General features: G+C 33.5%; 2 protein-coding genes across 2 annotated transcripts; both read left to right on the forward strand.

The window, feature by feature from the left end:
• The first annotated feature begins 1,841 nt into the window (after positions 1-1,841).
• Positions 1,842-2,826, forward strand: LOC143602139 (uncharacterized). Its single transcript, XM_077079351.1, has 3 exons — positions 1,842-1,886; positions 1,964-2,430; positions 2,502-2,826. Exons 1-3 carry the CDS (start codon positions 1,842-1,844, stop codon positions 2,824-2,826), a joined length of 837 nt encoding a protein of 278 aa, XP_076935466.1.
• Positions 2,827-9,202: 6,376 nt separating this feature from the next.
• On the forward strand, positions 9,203-17,382 carry LOC143602137 (uncharacterized). Its single transcript, XM_077079350.1, has 21 exons — positions 9,203-9,339; positions 10,241-10,317; positions 10,486-10,563; positions 10,632-10,763; positions 10,838-10,888; positions 10,997-11,140; positions 11,235-11,357; positions 12,228-12,305; positions 12,392-12,478; positions 12,552-12,674; positions 12,784-12,867; positions 13,183-13,281; positions 13,385-13,585; positions 13,682-13,757; positions 14,196-14,299; positions 14,377-14,636; positions 15,594-15,680; positions 15,763-15,993; positions 16,086-16,164; positions 16,812-16,875; positions 16,961-17,382. The coding sequence occupies exons 1-21, from the start codon at positions 9,246-9,248 to the stop codon at positions 17,074-17,076; spliced, it is 2,388 nt and encodes a 795-aa protein (XP_076935465.1). The 5' UTR covers positions 9,203-9,245; the 3' UTR covers positions 17,077-17,382.

Genomic DNA, 17,382 nt, shown 5'->3' on the forward strand with positions numbered 1-17,382 from the left:
TTCCTTTTTTCAAATTAATAAAAAAATAACATAAATAAAACAAAGTGACGATTCATGTTGCAGTTACATCTCCTACCATCAAACCCTATCATCGATCCTTAAACTATCGGCGTCCAACTCCTACCACCGAAACAAGTTGCTTACCAATCAGGGTAGCAAAGGATTATTTAAATTGGACCAGGAGTGTTTGCCTGTTTGGTTTTGGTTTGCTGATTATTTAAATTGGACCAGGAGTGTTTGCCTGTTTGGTTTTGGTTTGCTGCCGGCTAAAGGTGTTCATCGCATTGGTTCTGTATTTTAGTGTGTAGACATTAAAGAATTTCAAAATTGTCACCAAAAGTCAATGGCTTAAATATTGGTGCAGCAGGTCTCGAAAAGTAAGACAAGTTTTTTTTTGTTTAGGTTTTTCACTTGTGGTATTTTTGAGTGGAAGATGACTTTGTGCTTTTTGGTGGTTGAACAGGTTGGTTTAACACTGATGTCTACCGAAGAACCAGGTGTTAACTTAGCAACAACTGTTGAGGATGTCGACCTCGTTTCATTACCAATCCAAAACACGAATAGAGAGGTGTGCTATTTTAACTTTTCTTCATATATAAATTAGATTTTTTTATCTTCAAGTTGCACCATGACCTGAATATTTCATATTGAGATTTTAAAACACAACAATTTTGATATAACAATATTTAATCACCTTAATTAAGTGGTTGTCTTTATAATATTTAGTCATCTTTATGTGTTTTTATAACTATATATCTATTGGTATGTAATACTTTTTTAATTAATTAATGATCCCTTATTATATATACTTTGTCAGGTGAACTTAGAAGATATTTTACATGATAATGATGATGTTAATTTTAATGATCATTTCTTGAATTTACTTTGTTTCGACAACAATGACGAGGATGAAGATGATGTTAGTTTTCTTGAAGATTAGAGTGGAAGTGAACAAGATTATGGAAAAGATGTTGAGGATGATTATGAGGATGTAGATGTTATGTATCCTTGCTATGATCCTAATATGGATTGGAAGTTGGCAAAGCCCATATTATTAATGAAATTTGAGAGTCCTGCGCAACTGAAAGACATGCTAATTGATTATGGGGTTGCAAATGGTCACCAATTAGTATTCACGGTGAACGACCATGCTAGGCTGTTAGTAAGATGCGGGGACAGAAGAAATTGAAGACGATGGGAATGGGCGAAAAAAGAAAGTGTGGAAGTGTCTGTTTCGGCTTTAGGCCTCTAGGATTAAAGGTGATGATTCTTTTCAAATAAAATCATTAAATGATAACCATACATGCTCAAGGAAGTTTCATTTGGGTTCACTTGTTACATATTCTTGGATTGCAAAAAGATATTTCAAGAAAATAGTTAAAACTCCATAAACTAGTTTACGAGACATGCAAAAAGAAATCACGAAAAAATACCAATGCAGAGTGAGTATCGGTCAATGTGATAGATCAAAGCAAAAGGTATTGGATGACTATGAGGGAGGGCTGATAGAGCATTATGCGAGACATTCAAATTATCAAGCTGAGCTATTGGAAACAAACCTCGGGAGTACTGCAAAGATGATCGTGGAAACAATGCCAAATGGAGAGATTTATTTTGGTAGTTACTATATTTGTTTTAAAGCTGTCAAAGATGGATGGATTAGCGGTTGCATGAAAGTTATTTGTTTAGATGGATGCTTTTTGAAAAATAGTGGTCAGTTGCTCTCGGTTGTTGGAAGAGACGCCAATAATCATATTTTTCTTTTAGCATGGGCGGTTGTGTCAGTTGAGAACAAGGAAAACTGGACATGGTTTCTTAATCTATCGTAGGATGACATTGAAATGGAAAGCGGACATGGACTAACTTTAATTTCCGATCAACACAAGGTATTTATGCATTTAATACACATCTATTTATTTGTTGTTATTTATAACTTATATGTTTTATTTTCGTTATTGATTAGGGAATTATCGAGGTTGTAAAGGATGTATTTTCAAATGCCGAGCACAGGCAGTGTACAAGACACATTTATGCTAACTTTATAAAGAAATTTTGTGGGCTTCAATCTAAAAATTTGTTTTGGAAAGCTGCAAATTCTACTAGTAAGGAATGGTTTGAAAGACATATGGAAGAGTTGAAAACTAGTAGCAAATGTGCTTATGATCATCTTATGGAAAGAAATCCAATTACTTGGTCAAAATCTTTTTTTGAGGTTGGTAGAGCATGCGATGCTTACGAGAATGGAATGAGTGAAAGTTTTAATTTGCGTATACGAACCGCACGAAGGAAGCCCATTATTAGCATGTTAGAATATATTAGAAGATTTGTGATGCGTAGAATGTTCTTAGTGACGAAACAATCAGAAAGCTTTGGATATGAAGTATGCCCTGCAACAAAAAAAAAACTAGAAGTTATTAAAAAGAAACAAAGGTAACGGTTCTATCTTAAAAATTTTGTTATCTTGTTATGAATTTTCATATATTTTTTGGTTGATTGTGTAGGCATTATGATGTTATTCCAAGTGGTAACAACATATTTGAAGTAAGGAGTGCAAAAAATGCATATGTAGTGAAGATACAAGAGCAAACTTGCAATTGTGGATCATGGCAATTATCAGGCATCCCTTGTGTTCATACGGTAGCAGCTTTAGCGTTCCTCAACAAAAACCCAGATACTTATGTCAGTCCCTGGTTTAAAAAGGACATGTTTAAGGAAGCATATAAACATTGTATAAAGTCGATGAAGGGAAGTATGCATTGGCCTAAAACAAATGATATTAAACCCTACCTCCAAAAGAAAGACAAATGCCCGGTAGACCGTCAGTAAAAAGTAAAAGAGACCCACTGGAAAAAGAGAATAAAAACAAAAAGTTGGAACTAGAAGAAAAATGACTTGTCAGAATTGCCTAGAAGTTGGACATAACATCAGGTCATGCGCAAAAGAGAAAAAATACCCACAACCAAAGGTGGCATGACCAAGAGAAAGAAATAAAAAAGTAGAGTCAACAAGCATGACTCGCGAGATGGATGATTAGGTGATTTGACCCGTTTGGGTGTTTTTTGGTGTATTTTGACTCGTTTGATGAATTATGGACTAGTTTCACGCGTTTGGTTGTATCTTGGTGTATTTTGACCCGTTTGGGTGTATTTTTGGACTAGTTTCACACGTTTGGGTGTATCTTAGTGTTTTTTTTTTGACTCGTTTGGGCCTATGCTGACCCGTTTGGGTTTTTTTATATTTTGACACGCTAGAAATTTTGATGTATTTTGATTCGTTTGAGCATTCTACTAAGCATTACATAATTAAAAGATTTCTTTGGTGTTGTCTTTTGTAAATATATACTTAAAATGCACTTTTATGAATGTCATCTAAGTATTTTTCTTAGTTTTTATAAAAAAAATTAGTAGTTTATTTACAAGATTTTTTAATATTTTTTTTTGCCATTTTTAAAATTTCTTTTGGCAATTTTTTAAAATTCGTTAAAACTTTTTTGCAATTAACTTTTTTTGGCGAAATTTGAAATTTTGTTTGCAGTATTTTAAAATTCGTTTAAAATTTTTTATATTAATTTTTTTCTTTTCTGCTTTTACATTTTCCAATTTCATAACATTAAAAAAAACTTAAATAAAATAATATATAGAATGAATGACTTGTTTTTATTTATGTTATTTTTTTATTAATTTGAAAAAAGAAAACTTAAATTACCTCCTATCTAGATAAAAAACCTATTATTGAAACATAAAACAAAACTTACTGATCTAAATAGAATAAACAATTATACCAGTGATCTAATTGAGACACTTTCAAAAATTGGTTACCATTCTATGAGATAGTCCCTTTAATTTACGGCTTTATAATTAGTCAGATAATATTTTCAGTAATTAGAAAAGTTGATAAAATTGAAAACATATTGATCAAAACACACCTTTACAGTTAGAGGTGAAAAGAAAACCCGAATCGGAACCGAAAAAACCTAGAATCATGCTTTTTTATACCTTGGTTTTACTACCCAAACCTGTGGGGGATACATATAAGATACTAGTCTATATGCCCGTGTAACACACGGGCTAATTTTTATTTATTGAATAACGATAACAAACATTTTATGCTTTATATAAGCACAGTATTTCAACTCTCTTAAGTTATGTATGAAACCAAATTACCAACTACAAAAGTGTTACTCGACCTACATCACCATCCGGTTCAGCCATTGATTCAACTACTATTGTTGTATGTTTCCTGCACAAAGTAAACAACAGCTTAATGGGCCAATTTGGGGCGTGTTTCATCTCAAATGGGTCAAACAAATATTAGCTAAAAACGAAATGGGTCAGGTCGTAGGGTATAAAAAATTAACTTAATTGATATTAATATATAGTTTAACTAAAATATTTAGCCCAGGTGTAAAATAACCAATTAACTGTTAAAAGTAACAAAAACATTAGGCACAAATTCGGAACTATTAGCCAACCTTTATTTTTTATTTCCGCCCAAATTTTCAAACTCAAATAAAAAAACTGAAAAAACGAACCCATACGATTTAAAAATTTCAAAAACCGACATTTCAATTTTGTGTTCGGTTGTAGCCCAAAACCGAACTAGCCCATGCCATCCTTATTCAAAATGTAAAAACTAATTTATACCTGTTAAAAGCAAATTGGTGTTGGATGGCCTCTGCGTTGCTAATAAACAACCATGGACCACAAGGTCTTACAAAGGATGCTATAATATTATTCAACCTGCAACCACAAACGTTGGTAATTAACACAAATCATTACCCAGATCTCCATTACTTGACATGAACTTGCACCGCAAACCATACTCGTAAAAAGAGTTCGAGACCAAATGGTCAAACCGGATCCGGACCCAAATCGAGAAACAGAAAAAAAAAAAGTTAAACCAAACGACTTTCAAATACTAAGAAACCAAATTGTTTGATCCCAAAACCTAGCCAAGACACATGAGTGCCCGATTTATGTTTAATCTCATACAGGTTAAATTGATAATCCTAAAAGTCCTTAAAGACAGTGAATAACAAAATGCATCACCTTATAACCATCTAAAGCACTTTGCACAAGCTGAGAAACCTCAACAAACACCTCTTCTGTGGATGAAACGAACTATTGAAAGAAAACAAAGCGCACATCTTATTATTGCTGCAAAACAAATTTTGCTTTCATGTTAGGTAAAATAAAAAGAGGTTTTATACCATGAATGCGTATAAATAAGTAAAACAAAAAAAATGACTTAATGAAAAGAGAATAACACACCCATCCATCTTCTTTTCTAATTTGTTTGATTTCTTGTAAGAAGCCTTACTATTTTCCATAGGATCTCTCAAATCTACCAGAACGAACATGTCACGACCTAATAAGTTTAACCACAATAATATAAGTCACAATATATATAATATAAGTCACAATATATTCAAGATTAAATGGTTAACCAAAAATGCATTCATATCAGTTATCACTCTAATCATATGTATCATATCTTGTTATTAAATAAGTCCACTAAAACATTAGAATAATAATCATACAACAATAGATGCACCCTATCACTAACTTTCCATATCTGCTCTTTTTGTAATCAAACAATAGTGTAGAATGATTAACTGTAGTAAGTTTATGCTCAAAGTGGTTTTAAATGGTTTAATGGGTCCCATATAAAGGTCATATACAAAAACTCAGCGAAAGAAACCTGTTAAATAGAAGAACAGATATATGATTGTGTGGATCAAGTGCCGCTTTAAACAACAGCTTTTCCATCCACCTGAACAATAAGGGTAAACTACAGTTAGTTTTAACATGTTAAAAGATATAATGCTATGTATATCAGGGAGTGTTTGGATAAACAATTTAAAACTATATTTCTGATGGCATGTTAAGTATTAGGTAAACTAACATACTCAAATCAGTTTTATGTTACAAAATAAAATTATCTTTTGTATAGTAAATAAAAACAAACGGGTCAACCCGACTCGTTGAGGTAAACGTATTCACCACATAAATGCACAACTGTCCATATCCAATTTTTTAAATTCATCAGTAATCCCTGTATTCCCATTCCCAAATCCACGTTAAATTGTTATTCATGAATTTTAATGGCAATATTTATTTTTTAAAAGTAATAAATATTTGGAAAATAGACTTTTTAGAGGCTCACTTGGAGGTTGGAGCCCATCAGTCCAACCAAATTAGGAATTTGATCTAACACAAATTCAGTATTATTAGAAACCCTAAAGCCCTAAAATCGGCATGAATTACAACAAACGTTGAAAATGTGATAAGAGATCGAGAACTCACAGTGAATCAGCGTCCTCCCTAAACTCAAATGCATTCACAAGGTAGTGGTTTCATCTGCATAGCTAATCAACAAACCACAAGTCGATTAAACAAAATACTAAAACATAGATTGATGAATATGAATACACACACAAAAAGAAAGCACCGATGATGATGATGATAGTAGAAATTGGACGGTGTTGATCCATAAATTGCTATATATGGAGGCATGGAGCGGGTTTCTTCAAGATTGAGGAGAGAGAGAGAGGGAGAAAAGTATGAGATCGTATTTCAAAATTTGAATACTGAGACTGCAAATGGGGAGGAAAAAGAGGACACACTGTGAAGGGGTTTATTCAAACCCTAAGGGGTGTTTGGTTGCTGGAACTGAGGGATGAGAAATGGAACCATTTCTCATCCCTCCGATTTTGTTTCTCTGTAAAAAGCGGAGAATTGGATTTCTCTGATTTCATTTCTCAGCCTCACGTCCTCTTAAGCGCAAGTCACCAGGACACCACGAAGAACCCTGGAACCTAACCAAATGCCAAAAACCCACTCACAAATTCATCGTCCGCCTCGAGATTTCCTCGCCGGACTCCTTCTCCGTCAAGCCATTGCCCGTCGACGGCTACTCGTTTCCCGGTGAAGCCGATTGCTTCCAGAAGTTAACCCACTGCCTCCCTATTGTATGTTTTATTATTTATTAATTAATCCTCCTTACATTCTATTCTATTGATTATTATTGCCCTAATTCACCAGGTGGTTCCATCGCATTACACACAAACTCATGTCGGTGGAGAGGCATGCGTGTTCCATTTGAAAGACTATGACGCTGTTGTCAAAGCGTTAAAGACTGAGCGCATTGAGTATGAAGATATCCCTTACGTGACGCGCAGAGCTGTAAGCGTATTATCATGTGCTTATGTTGAGGGAAGATGGGAGCCCTGCAGGCCTGAACACTTGACCGAACAGAAAGTAGACGAGTTAATGGGAGGACTTTCAAAGTCTCTCTTGGAGGTGATGCTTCCCTTCCAAATTGAAGGTGTCAAGTTTGGATTGCGTAGGGGCGGTAGGTGTCTCATTGCTGATGAAATGGGCCTCGGAAAAACACTTCAGGTAATAATAATTGTAATCAGATGATAACTAGTATACATTGACTTAGTTGTTTGCTTGATTTTAGGCCATTGCAATTGCAAGCTGTTTCATGAATGAAGGCCCAATTCTAGTCGTGTGCCCCGCTATTTTGAGATATACATGGGCAGAAGAGTTGGAGCATTGGCTTCCATCTTGTTTGCCTTCTGATATTCATCTAGGTATCTTTCTCAACTAGGGGTTATCCTGTTATTTTATTTTAATTAATAGCGTTGCAGTTGAAACTAGCATACAGATGATGAAATATTTTAAATTCGACTGTGAGCTGTTTTTTTTTAAAGTTAACCGTGATGTTCGGTATCGAGGAATGCATCATGAGAGGCGCAACTGGTTCGAAGTGTACTTGCTCCTCCTCACACTATGTATAACAGTACCTGAGTCTTGATGATCTAAGAAAGTGACAAATAATATATGGAAATAGGGTATATAACTAGTTTTTGGATTGTATATTGATGATGATTTTGTTGGTTGGTTTTTCTTGTCTTAATGTAAGTGTCTGTTCTTTAGGAGTTTAGGGTAATACTATCTCTTCAACATGTGCATGTTTTACCTGATGCAAATACACATTTTATTTGTCATCTCAGCTTGTTTCAAATAGTATCATTGGCATAAATTACAATTGGTAAATGTAAGAACTATATCTTTTTGAGCAACTTATAATAGCTGATGCTTTGTTTCTGTAATTGCATTGTCTTCCAGTTTTTGGTCATGTAAATAATCCTGAAAACTTAGCAAGGTCTCCAAAAGTCGTTGTCATATCTTATACAATGCTGCATCATTTGAAGAAGAGCATTTTAAAGCAAAAGTGGGCTGTATTGATTGTTGATGAATCACATCACGTGCGCTGTACGAAACGAAAATCATCTGAAGCAGGAGAGGTATAGTGTGTAATTATATTGGCAATTCACTTAACCTTAATTTTTTTAATATATTTGTATACTTGTTGACTCCCTATTTGACGTCTGAGCTGCATATTTGTCTATGTACCAGACAAGAGAAATGATTCTCAGCTATATTTATCTACTGAAATCTCTGTACTACCAAACAGAACAGTCAATTCTCATTCTCCAGACCAATTCCCTTTCTCTGTAATTCCATTTATCTATTCCATTTCTCTACAATTCCATTCTCTGTACCAAACACCCCCTAAATAGCTAGGCGTTTAGAGCAATAAGATTTTGATAAAGCTTCCGGAAGAAGTTTTGTAAAACCAGAATAGTCAAATAAACCTGGTGCTGCCACGTTAGTAAAGTAAAGGAGAGGATGACACATCAGCTCAAAACATCTTCTTTTATTATATAGGAAGATACATTTCAGAATCAACATCCGTATTTAAAACTGGACCAATTTGTACCCAGTGATACCCGAAATCGAGGTTTTTCAATTTTCGAAACATGGTATTTCAAATACTCAATTTATACCTGAAAAGTACCTGAAAAATGCCCCCTGATTAGTGCAGCCTCTTAAAAATCCCTATCCATAATAATAATAACAAAAACCCTGAAAACAAGGTTTTTTCATTACCCGAAAATAAAGTATTCAAATATTCGATTTTAAAATAACCAATACTCTACCCAACCCGAATCTGAATACATAGGGTATAATTTTTATAGACAATTCAAATACCCGAACCCGACCCGGGTATGACTCCATACCAAACAAAAACAAGTGATTATATTTGGTGTAACCTAGTTAAAAAAATGGGCCATAACCCGGCCCAAATAAATACTTGATAAACATAGAAACACAAGTTCTGTTCAGTCTTAAATCCCAATTAGGGTTTATTGTTGTTCTTGAGCTGCAACAACAATGGCGGGTGGTTCTCGATCTCAAATTAACAAATCCCATAAGACCCGTTTCGCGTCTAAGTCATCTCGCAATACCCACAAAGTATCCGTCAAAGGTTTGCTTTTTTGTAAAGATTTAAGCTTTGTATCTGTTTATATGATTTTGAGCTTCTTTTGAAGTAATAGGTGGATAAATTATGCATCTTTTTAGTAAAATAAGAACGTATACAGGTGTTTTAATTAAGTTATCTGATTGTATTATTGTTAGGAAGTTAAAAAGCTTAGTTACTTTTGGTAGTTTGTTCAGCCATGAAACTGAAAAAACCAAACCGAAATGAAACAGAAGCCGGCAGTTTGGTTTTATGTTTCGTATCGTTCGGTTTTGGTTTTGTGTGTAATTAAAATCGAAAAAGCCGAACTAAACTTATATTCTCTTTTTTTTTTGTTTATTTTGAATTTTATGTGATTTATAAGAATTTGATATAAAGTATAACGTGAATAATTTATAGACTAACAAAAGAATTCAAGCAAAAATACATCAGTTTTTAAGCACAAATGGGGAAACTGAATTGAATGCAAACCAAAAACTGAAACCGAGCTGATCCATGGACATCCCTAGTTATTAAGAATATAAAAGCCTAGTTAAGTTTGGTAGTTTTGTTAGTTGAGTTTGTAGATAATTAGGTTTACAAATACATATTTAAGTTTGATAGTTGAATTTGTTAGTAGTCAGTTAGGGTTACAAGTGCATAGTTAAGTTTCTTATATTAGTCATCAGATTATATCATTTTTATGAGTATAAAAGTTTAGTTAAGTCTGGTAGTTAGTTAGTAGGTAATTAGGCTACAAATACATAGTTAGCTGCATTGTAGCAAATTGTAAAGTCTAATCACAAGTTTTCGCTTTTCACTATTTTCTGACTGTACATTCTATTTAGGTTAGATGGATTTTGGTTTATACAAAGTTTATAAATATAAAATGTCTTATTTATTTTTTATTATTTTCACTGGAGGTTAGATAAAAGCAAGATTAGCAAACCTGATCGCAATGTAGTGAAGGGGGCTCGAGCTGCTCGGCTTCAACGTAACAAAACGGTAATTTGCATTTTTTTACACTTGCCATTAGTTTTGAGCTTATGATATTTTTTAATTTATATATCAAATGAAAATTGTTATATTTTAGTCTGGAAAACGCTTATATGTTTTATAACAGCAAAAGAATCTTAAAAGTAGAAATTTAATGGTCGGTTTTGAACGATGCAGATGAGAGAGCAGAAGAGGGCTACACTATTGAAAGAGAAACGGGCTTCTAGTGGAACAACCAGTGCTCCTCGTGTTATTGTGAGTAATATTTATGTTGATTTTATATTACTGACCATATGGAAATTTAATTTGTTTCCATAAACTAGGTTTTATTTGGGCTATCTGCTTCTGCAAATGTAAGCTCATTAGCAGGGGATCTTATGGCATTACTGTCAAATGAGAACAACGGAATTTCGTTACCAGCCGTTGCTTCATCTGAGTATCGGCTAAGAGCAACGGTAGGTTGACTTGTTGACACAAATCACAGTATGGAATATATTTTAATATCACATTCTCAAATATTTATTTGTAGGTCTTACAAGCACCACATGGTGATTTGATGGCTTGTATGGAGATGGCTAAGGTACTTAGACTTGATGCTTTTGAAACATCATGTCTATATGTATATGCTTATATATATTTCCTGTTTTTGGTTTATTCAAATTAACGCTGTTGTATATATCTTTCAAAGATTGCAGACTTGGTAGTTTTTGTGGCTTCTGCTAACTGTTCAACCGAGCACGGTAGTTCCAATTTTTACATCGATGAATTTGGCTCTCAGTGTCTCTCTGTGTTTAGATCTCTTGGTTTACCAAGTACTGCTGTTTTTCTTCGAGTAAGCACTACACAAAAAAATTCTATGCTTTTGAATAATTTATATGAACACAAGTATCTTGTTTGTATTGACAGTTGGATCTTCTGTTTAACAGGATTTACCTTCTGATTTGAAAAGAAGAAATGATTTAAAGAAAACATGCATTTCTAGTCTTTCTTCTGAATTCCCTGAAGATTGCAAATTTTATCCAGCAGATACTAAAGATGACTTGCACAAGGTATGGTATATATAATAGTCTTATTTGGCATTGGCAATTTTGAGTCGTTTACCTTTGAGCGGGTAGAATCGGGTTGCAATTAATCTTTAACCAGTCCAATTGAGTTAAAAATAAACCCTAGCTTAAAAGACATACGAAAGAGTATATATAAGTTTTAATGCATAAAACATCCCAGTTCACTGTTATTATTAATGATTGTTTTTTATTATCACTGAAATGACATTTTTTGGAATCCTATTTGTCTGTTGACACATTAAATTGGCATTAAGAACTTTTTTTAAGACAATAGATGTGATAGGTCTCATGATTAGACATATATCAAAAATAGGGGTGTGCATGGGCCGGTTTTTCGGCTCAAACCGCACCAAAAAGTGAAAAACTGAAATATGGGGTTTTCAGTTTTTGAAAACTGTTCGGTTTTGGTTTTCAGGTCATGTTATGTTTTGCCATTTAGGGCTTGAAAGTTTTGGGCAAAAAAAGTAGTTTGCCCAAGATAATGAATTTGAACGTTTGTATTTGTGTTGGGCTCTCGTCTACTTGTGAGATGCTTTTTTTCCCTTTTATAATATTTGGCTTTCCAAAAAAAATTAATAATTAATTGGTTTAATACTTTCGGGCTAAAATATTTGGGTTACATTAATAATTATATTCTATTTAAAACTCAAATTGGAAAATGTAAATCTATAATTCTGTTTGGTTCGATTTTTTCGGGTTTAATTACATGCAAAACTGAAGCAAAAACATATAACCAAACAGTTTATTGTTTGCGTTTGTTTTTTTCCGGGTTCATGCACACCTTTAAGTTCAAAGTTACGGTTTCAACATCTTTGACCATCGTCTGACTCTTGATTTAACATGGTTTCTATGTAGTTCATGTTTCTTTTTAAGGAACAAAGGCTCATAATACCTCATTGGCGCACCCAACGACCCTATCTAATGGCTCACAAGGTAAGTTATTAATATTTTCAGTTCAGAAGTGCATATATTATATTATAAACTATTAATATTTGAATGTGTATTTTACACCATGACAGGTGGACATGGCGGCTGATGGGTCTGGAAAATGTACACTTCGCATCACTGGTTATCTTCGAGCCCACAATCTTTCTGTAAACCAGCTGGTACGCATTTAATTATTTACTACACTTAGCGGTATAAAGATTTGGTTAAAGTGTTTAACCTGGTTTTCATCAGGTTCATGTAGCGGGTGCTGGGGATTTTCAGTTGGGAAAGATTGAACTTCTAAAGGATCCGTGTCCGTTGAACTTTAGGAAAGAAGCGGATTTTATGGATGCGGATGAAATAACTGATTTACAGGTACAACTTCTTTTGAAGCTACTGGATTTATTATGTTTTCTATTAATATTATTAACGAACTTGCCAACAGTGTTAGGATGTTTACCTATTATTATTTGAAATTTTGCAGGTCATCAAAACTTTACTCCCAGATCCTATGAAGCAAGAACCTTTACTTGTTGAAAATATACCTGATCCTCTTCAAGGCGAACAGGTAACTTCTACCGAAGATTATTTTTTATTCTTATTTTTTTTACTAAGATTATTTATAAAGTGCAGATTTTTTAATGCATTCTATAAAATATTCAAAACATAACTCAATTGCTTTTCTGGTCTCTGGTTAGAAAACCTCATTTGCTTTTGTTTTTAAGTTCACTATCGTATGGAAACTAAAGGAATTTTTTAGCCCACCTTGTAAAAAAATCTGTCCTTTTTTACAAGTTTGTTTTTATTTATTTTACTTTTTTGAACAATTAGAATTTCTAAGACACTACAAAGTTTGATTTTTTTAAAATCTTTATGTATATAGACATGGCCAACAGAGGCAGAGATGGAAGAAGCTGACAGGTTACATAAAGAAAAGAAGCAGAAAAAACGGTCTCTTCCACGCGGTACTTCTGAATACCAGGTATGTAGTTATTTTGAGTTATTTTGACAAGTGTTCACATATTGTTCAATTTGATGGTTTCATGATTTATATAATATAATTTTGTTTTGGTAATATGTTACAGGCTGCTTGGATTGTGGATGAATCTGATGTGTCTGGTACAGACAGTGATGATGATGGTTCAGAAAATGGCATGGTGGTTGATGAAGAACATGAGTTGACTGGCCAAAGTGATGGTGGGAAGTTTGATCGTGAGTTTGACGAGGCTTCACTCAACCTTAGGGATGATTCTGAGGATGAAACTGATGCTGATAATATGATGATGGTATCTTAACAAACCTCTTATGCTCGTTATTTGGTTAATATTTTTATATGATTGATATTTCGGATGGATCATAAAATTTATTTTTTTGGCATGCAGGATAATGATAATTTGACCAAGGAGCAGATAGAAGAAGATATTCGAAAAATAAAGGAGGCGCATGCTGAAGATGAGGGTATGGACTTGACTTGTAAACGAACTGAATGAATACGAACGGGGCATGTTCGTGTTCATTAGGTTAACTTTAGCCAAACAATCGGGCTTGAACAATTAAAAGATTGAAGTTTCGTGTTCGTTCGTTACAAAAAGTGTGTTTGTTTATGTTTATTTGTTGATAGTGTAAACTAATGGTAAATGAACTAACATAGCAGAGTGAACATCATGATCTAATTTGGACACTAAAAAGAATACTAAAACTGACCTATTTTGTTCAGTTTGTTTACAGGCCAGTGGCCATGATGGGCTCCTTTGTCCACTTTTTTCAATCTTTTTGTTTATCACGTTTGACTGATTACTCAGACATAAAAAATATTTTTAATCTTAGCCATTTATAGATAAACAGGTAAATTTGCCAATTATATTTTTGATTGATTTTATTATCTTTTTGTTTCAGAGTTCCCTGATGAAGTGGATGTTCCAGTAGACATTCCTGCTAGGAAACGTTTTGCCAAATACCGAGGCTTAAAGTCGTTTAGGACATCTTCGTGGGACCCAAAAGTAAGCTCTATTAAATAAGAAACTATGATTCTCATAGTTTTTGGATTCTTTATAATCTTATATTCATGTTCATTTAGGAATCTTTACCTCAAGAATATGCAAGAATCTTTGCATTTGATAACTTTACTAGAACACAAAAGCACGTGTTATCTAAAGCTCGGGACATGGAACACGGAAGTTCAGATGAATGTGTACTTGCAAATGCTTATGTGGCACTCTACATTAATGAAGTCCCGGTTCATATTGCTTCCAAGTTATGCGTTCTGGCGAAGACGATGCCAGTTATTGCATGTGGTCTTTTGCAACATGAATCAAAGATTTCTGTTCTTCACTTTAGGTATCTTATTATATATGCATTTTCTGTTTCTGTATCTTTTCTGTGTTATGTAAATAACATAGAGCTCGTAACAAGCCGAGCTTGAGCTCTTTGTAAGATTAAACGAGCCGAGATTGAGCTGAGTTGAGCTCTAGTAGGCTCAAAAGCCTAAACAAGCTTATTATTTATATAATTTTTATTTAATAATTAAAATTTTTTACATATAGCTCGAAACAAACCGAGCTTTGTTGAGCCTATTATTCATATAATGTTGATTTCATGTAGTTTACATAGAGCTCGAAGCAAGCCGAGCTCAAGCTTGGGCTTAAATTGGCTTGTTTACGCTTGTAATTATATGTGTCAAAATGGGCAGGTTAGGTAATAGGTTAGAGTAGGTGAAAAAGTCTGGTTTAAAATCATTGTTTTTGTGCTTAATGCATAGTTAGCTTATATGATATGGCTAAAAAGAACTTACGTATTTTTGTGATGATTTTGCTTTTGAAAGAACATGTTTTTAGGCTTGTAAACGAACACGAACAGAGCATGTTTGTTTGTTTAACTTTAAGTGAACAAACGGTCAAACACAAAACAGTTAAACGAACAGGTTTCTTGTTTGTGTTTGTTTGTTCTAAAATGAACATGTTTGGGTTTGTTTAGGTTTGTTTGCCTATAGTATAAACGAACGAACATAACTGGACATAGATGAACTAATATAAATGAGCTAAAACTAGTTAAAAAGTAATGTGAAAAGATGTTGGGCCTAAAAGGTTATAAAACTAGACTATATAGTAACGGGCCAAGAAAATTTGAATGAATATATTAATAAAACGTAAACGAACATAAATGATCATAGTAAAATGAACATAAACGAATTTAAATGAATGAACTTCTTGTCGAACTGTTGATGAACATTTTACCCAATGTTTGGTTTGTTTACAGGCTACATGATTCATAAGATTTTATGTTATGTTTTGGCAGGTTAAAGAAACACGAGACATACACTGAGCCAATAAAAGCCAAAGAAGAATTGATATTTCACGTTGGCTTCCGACAGTTTATCACAAGGTTTGGTTTATCTACATTATAATTTTTTGCATATACTATTATTCATAGTTTGACCACTTTGACTTTTTGAAAAAACTTGCAGACCTACTTTTGCGTCTGACAATTTCAATTCAGACAAACACAAGATGGAGAGATTTCTACACGCAGGACGGTTTTCAATAGCTTCAGTATACGCACCAATTTCATTTCCTCCTCTTCCTTTAATTGTTTTAAAGAATCAAGGTGATTCTGTTGCACCCGCACTGGCTGCTGTTGGCTCGTTAAAAAGTATTGACGCTGATAAGATTATTTTGAAAAAGATCATTTTAACTGGGTAAGAAATGGATTACGTTTTCATTAACTTTTATATACTTATTTTGTTACTTTAGAGATTTAACTTTCTTGTTGTTTATTGTTTGTTTTTAGTTATCCTCAACGTGTTTCGAAATCGAAAGCTGCAGTAAGATATATGTTTCATAATCCAGAGGATGTGAAGTGGTTCAAGGTATGTGTTTGTGGTTAAAACTAGAAAAGAAATCTCATTGTTTTGTTATTTAGATATATAGTTATTTTTACATATTTTTTATTATATGATTTTTATGTATCAACACAATATACATTATTTAGTTATTTTTATCGTAATTATACATTTAATGATACTTGTGATTATTAATTATTTTATATATTTATATGTAATCAAATTATGATTTTACATAAAAAGAATAGGGGCTTGCGTGCCTAATCAAGCTAAATATAGTATATGAAGCCTGGGCTCGAGCTCAAATTATTAACTGCACTCCAGCTTAGGCTCGAGCTCGTTTAAGCTTCATAAGGTTTGTTATTAGGGGCGTAAACGAGCTGAGCCGAGCCAGGGATTGCCTAAGATTGAGCTAAGATTGGTTTGACCTCTATTTCTAAACCTAGAGCTCGGCTCGTTTATATTTATTAGTTACTTAGTTATTATAATTCTAGATATTTAAGTATTTAACATATCAAATAAAAAATATATAACTAGTTGGCTCGTTTAAGCTCATATAGGCTTGGGAGCCTAGTCAAGCTTGTTTATTTAAAAGAGCCGAAGTTGTGTAACTTGTCTAAGCTCGGCTCGGTTTGTTTACACCTCCATTTGTTGACTTGTTTGTTATGATACAGCCCGTGGAAGTTTGGACAAAACTGGGTCGCCGTGGTCGTATTAAAGAGCCCCTTGGTACACACGGTATGGTGCTAATAAGCTTTGTTTTTTTTTTACAAATTCCAAAAGTTAAATTTATATTTTAAATATATTATGTTGTAATTTGTAGGTGCGATGAAGTGCATATTAAACGGTGTTCTCCAGCAGAACGACACAGTATGCATGAGTTTATTCAAGCGATCATATCCCAAGTGGCCCGAACATTGGTTCCCGTTGTCCGCTTGAGCCGTCTGTTCGTGTTGGACATGGTGCTGGAATGAAGCTTTGGTTCAGATTGATTACTTGGCTGATGCCATTGTGATCTTTTCTTCATTATTCACCACCTAATTGCCTGCTTTAAAATTTTGGTTGGTTGGATGGTGGATGATGGAAAAGTTTTGGTTGTATATTATTTGTTCTCCTCTCTTTAAGGTATTATTATTATTGTATTTGATTATTATGATATATGATTCTTTTGAGTGAAGTGTTCTAATGTTAAATTGATTGTAACTGAATGGTGGTTATATTGATATTATTTTTACTTTCTGTCCG

This window comes from Bidens hawaiensis, unplaced genomic scaffold (genome assembly GCF_021521415.1).
Source record: "Bidens hawaiensis isolate Kalapana, Puna unplaced genomic scaffold, B.hawaiensis_p1.1 tig00057959_1, whole genome shotgun sequence".
Lineage (NCBI taxonomy): Eukaryota > Viridiplantae > Streptophyta > Magnoliopsida > Asterales > Asteraceae > Bidens > Bidens hawaiensis.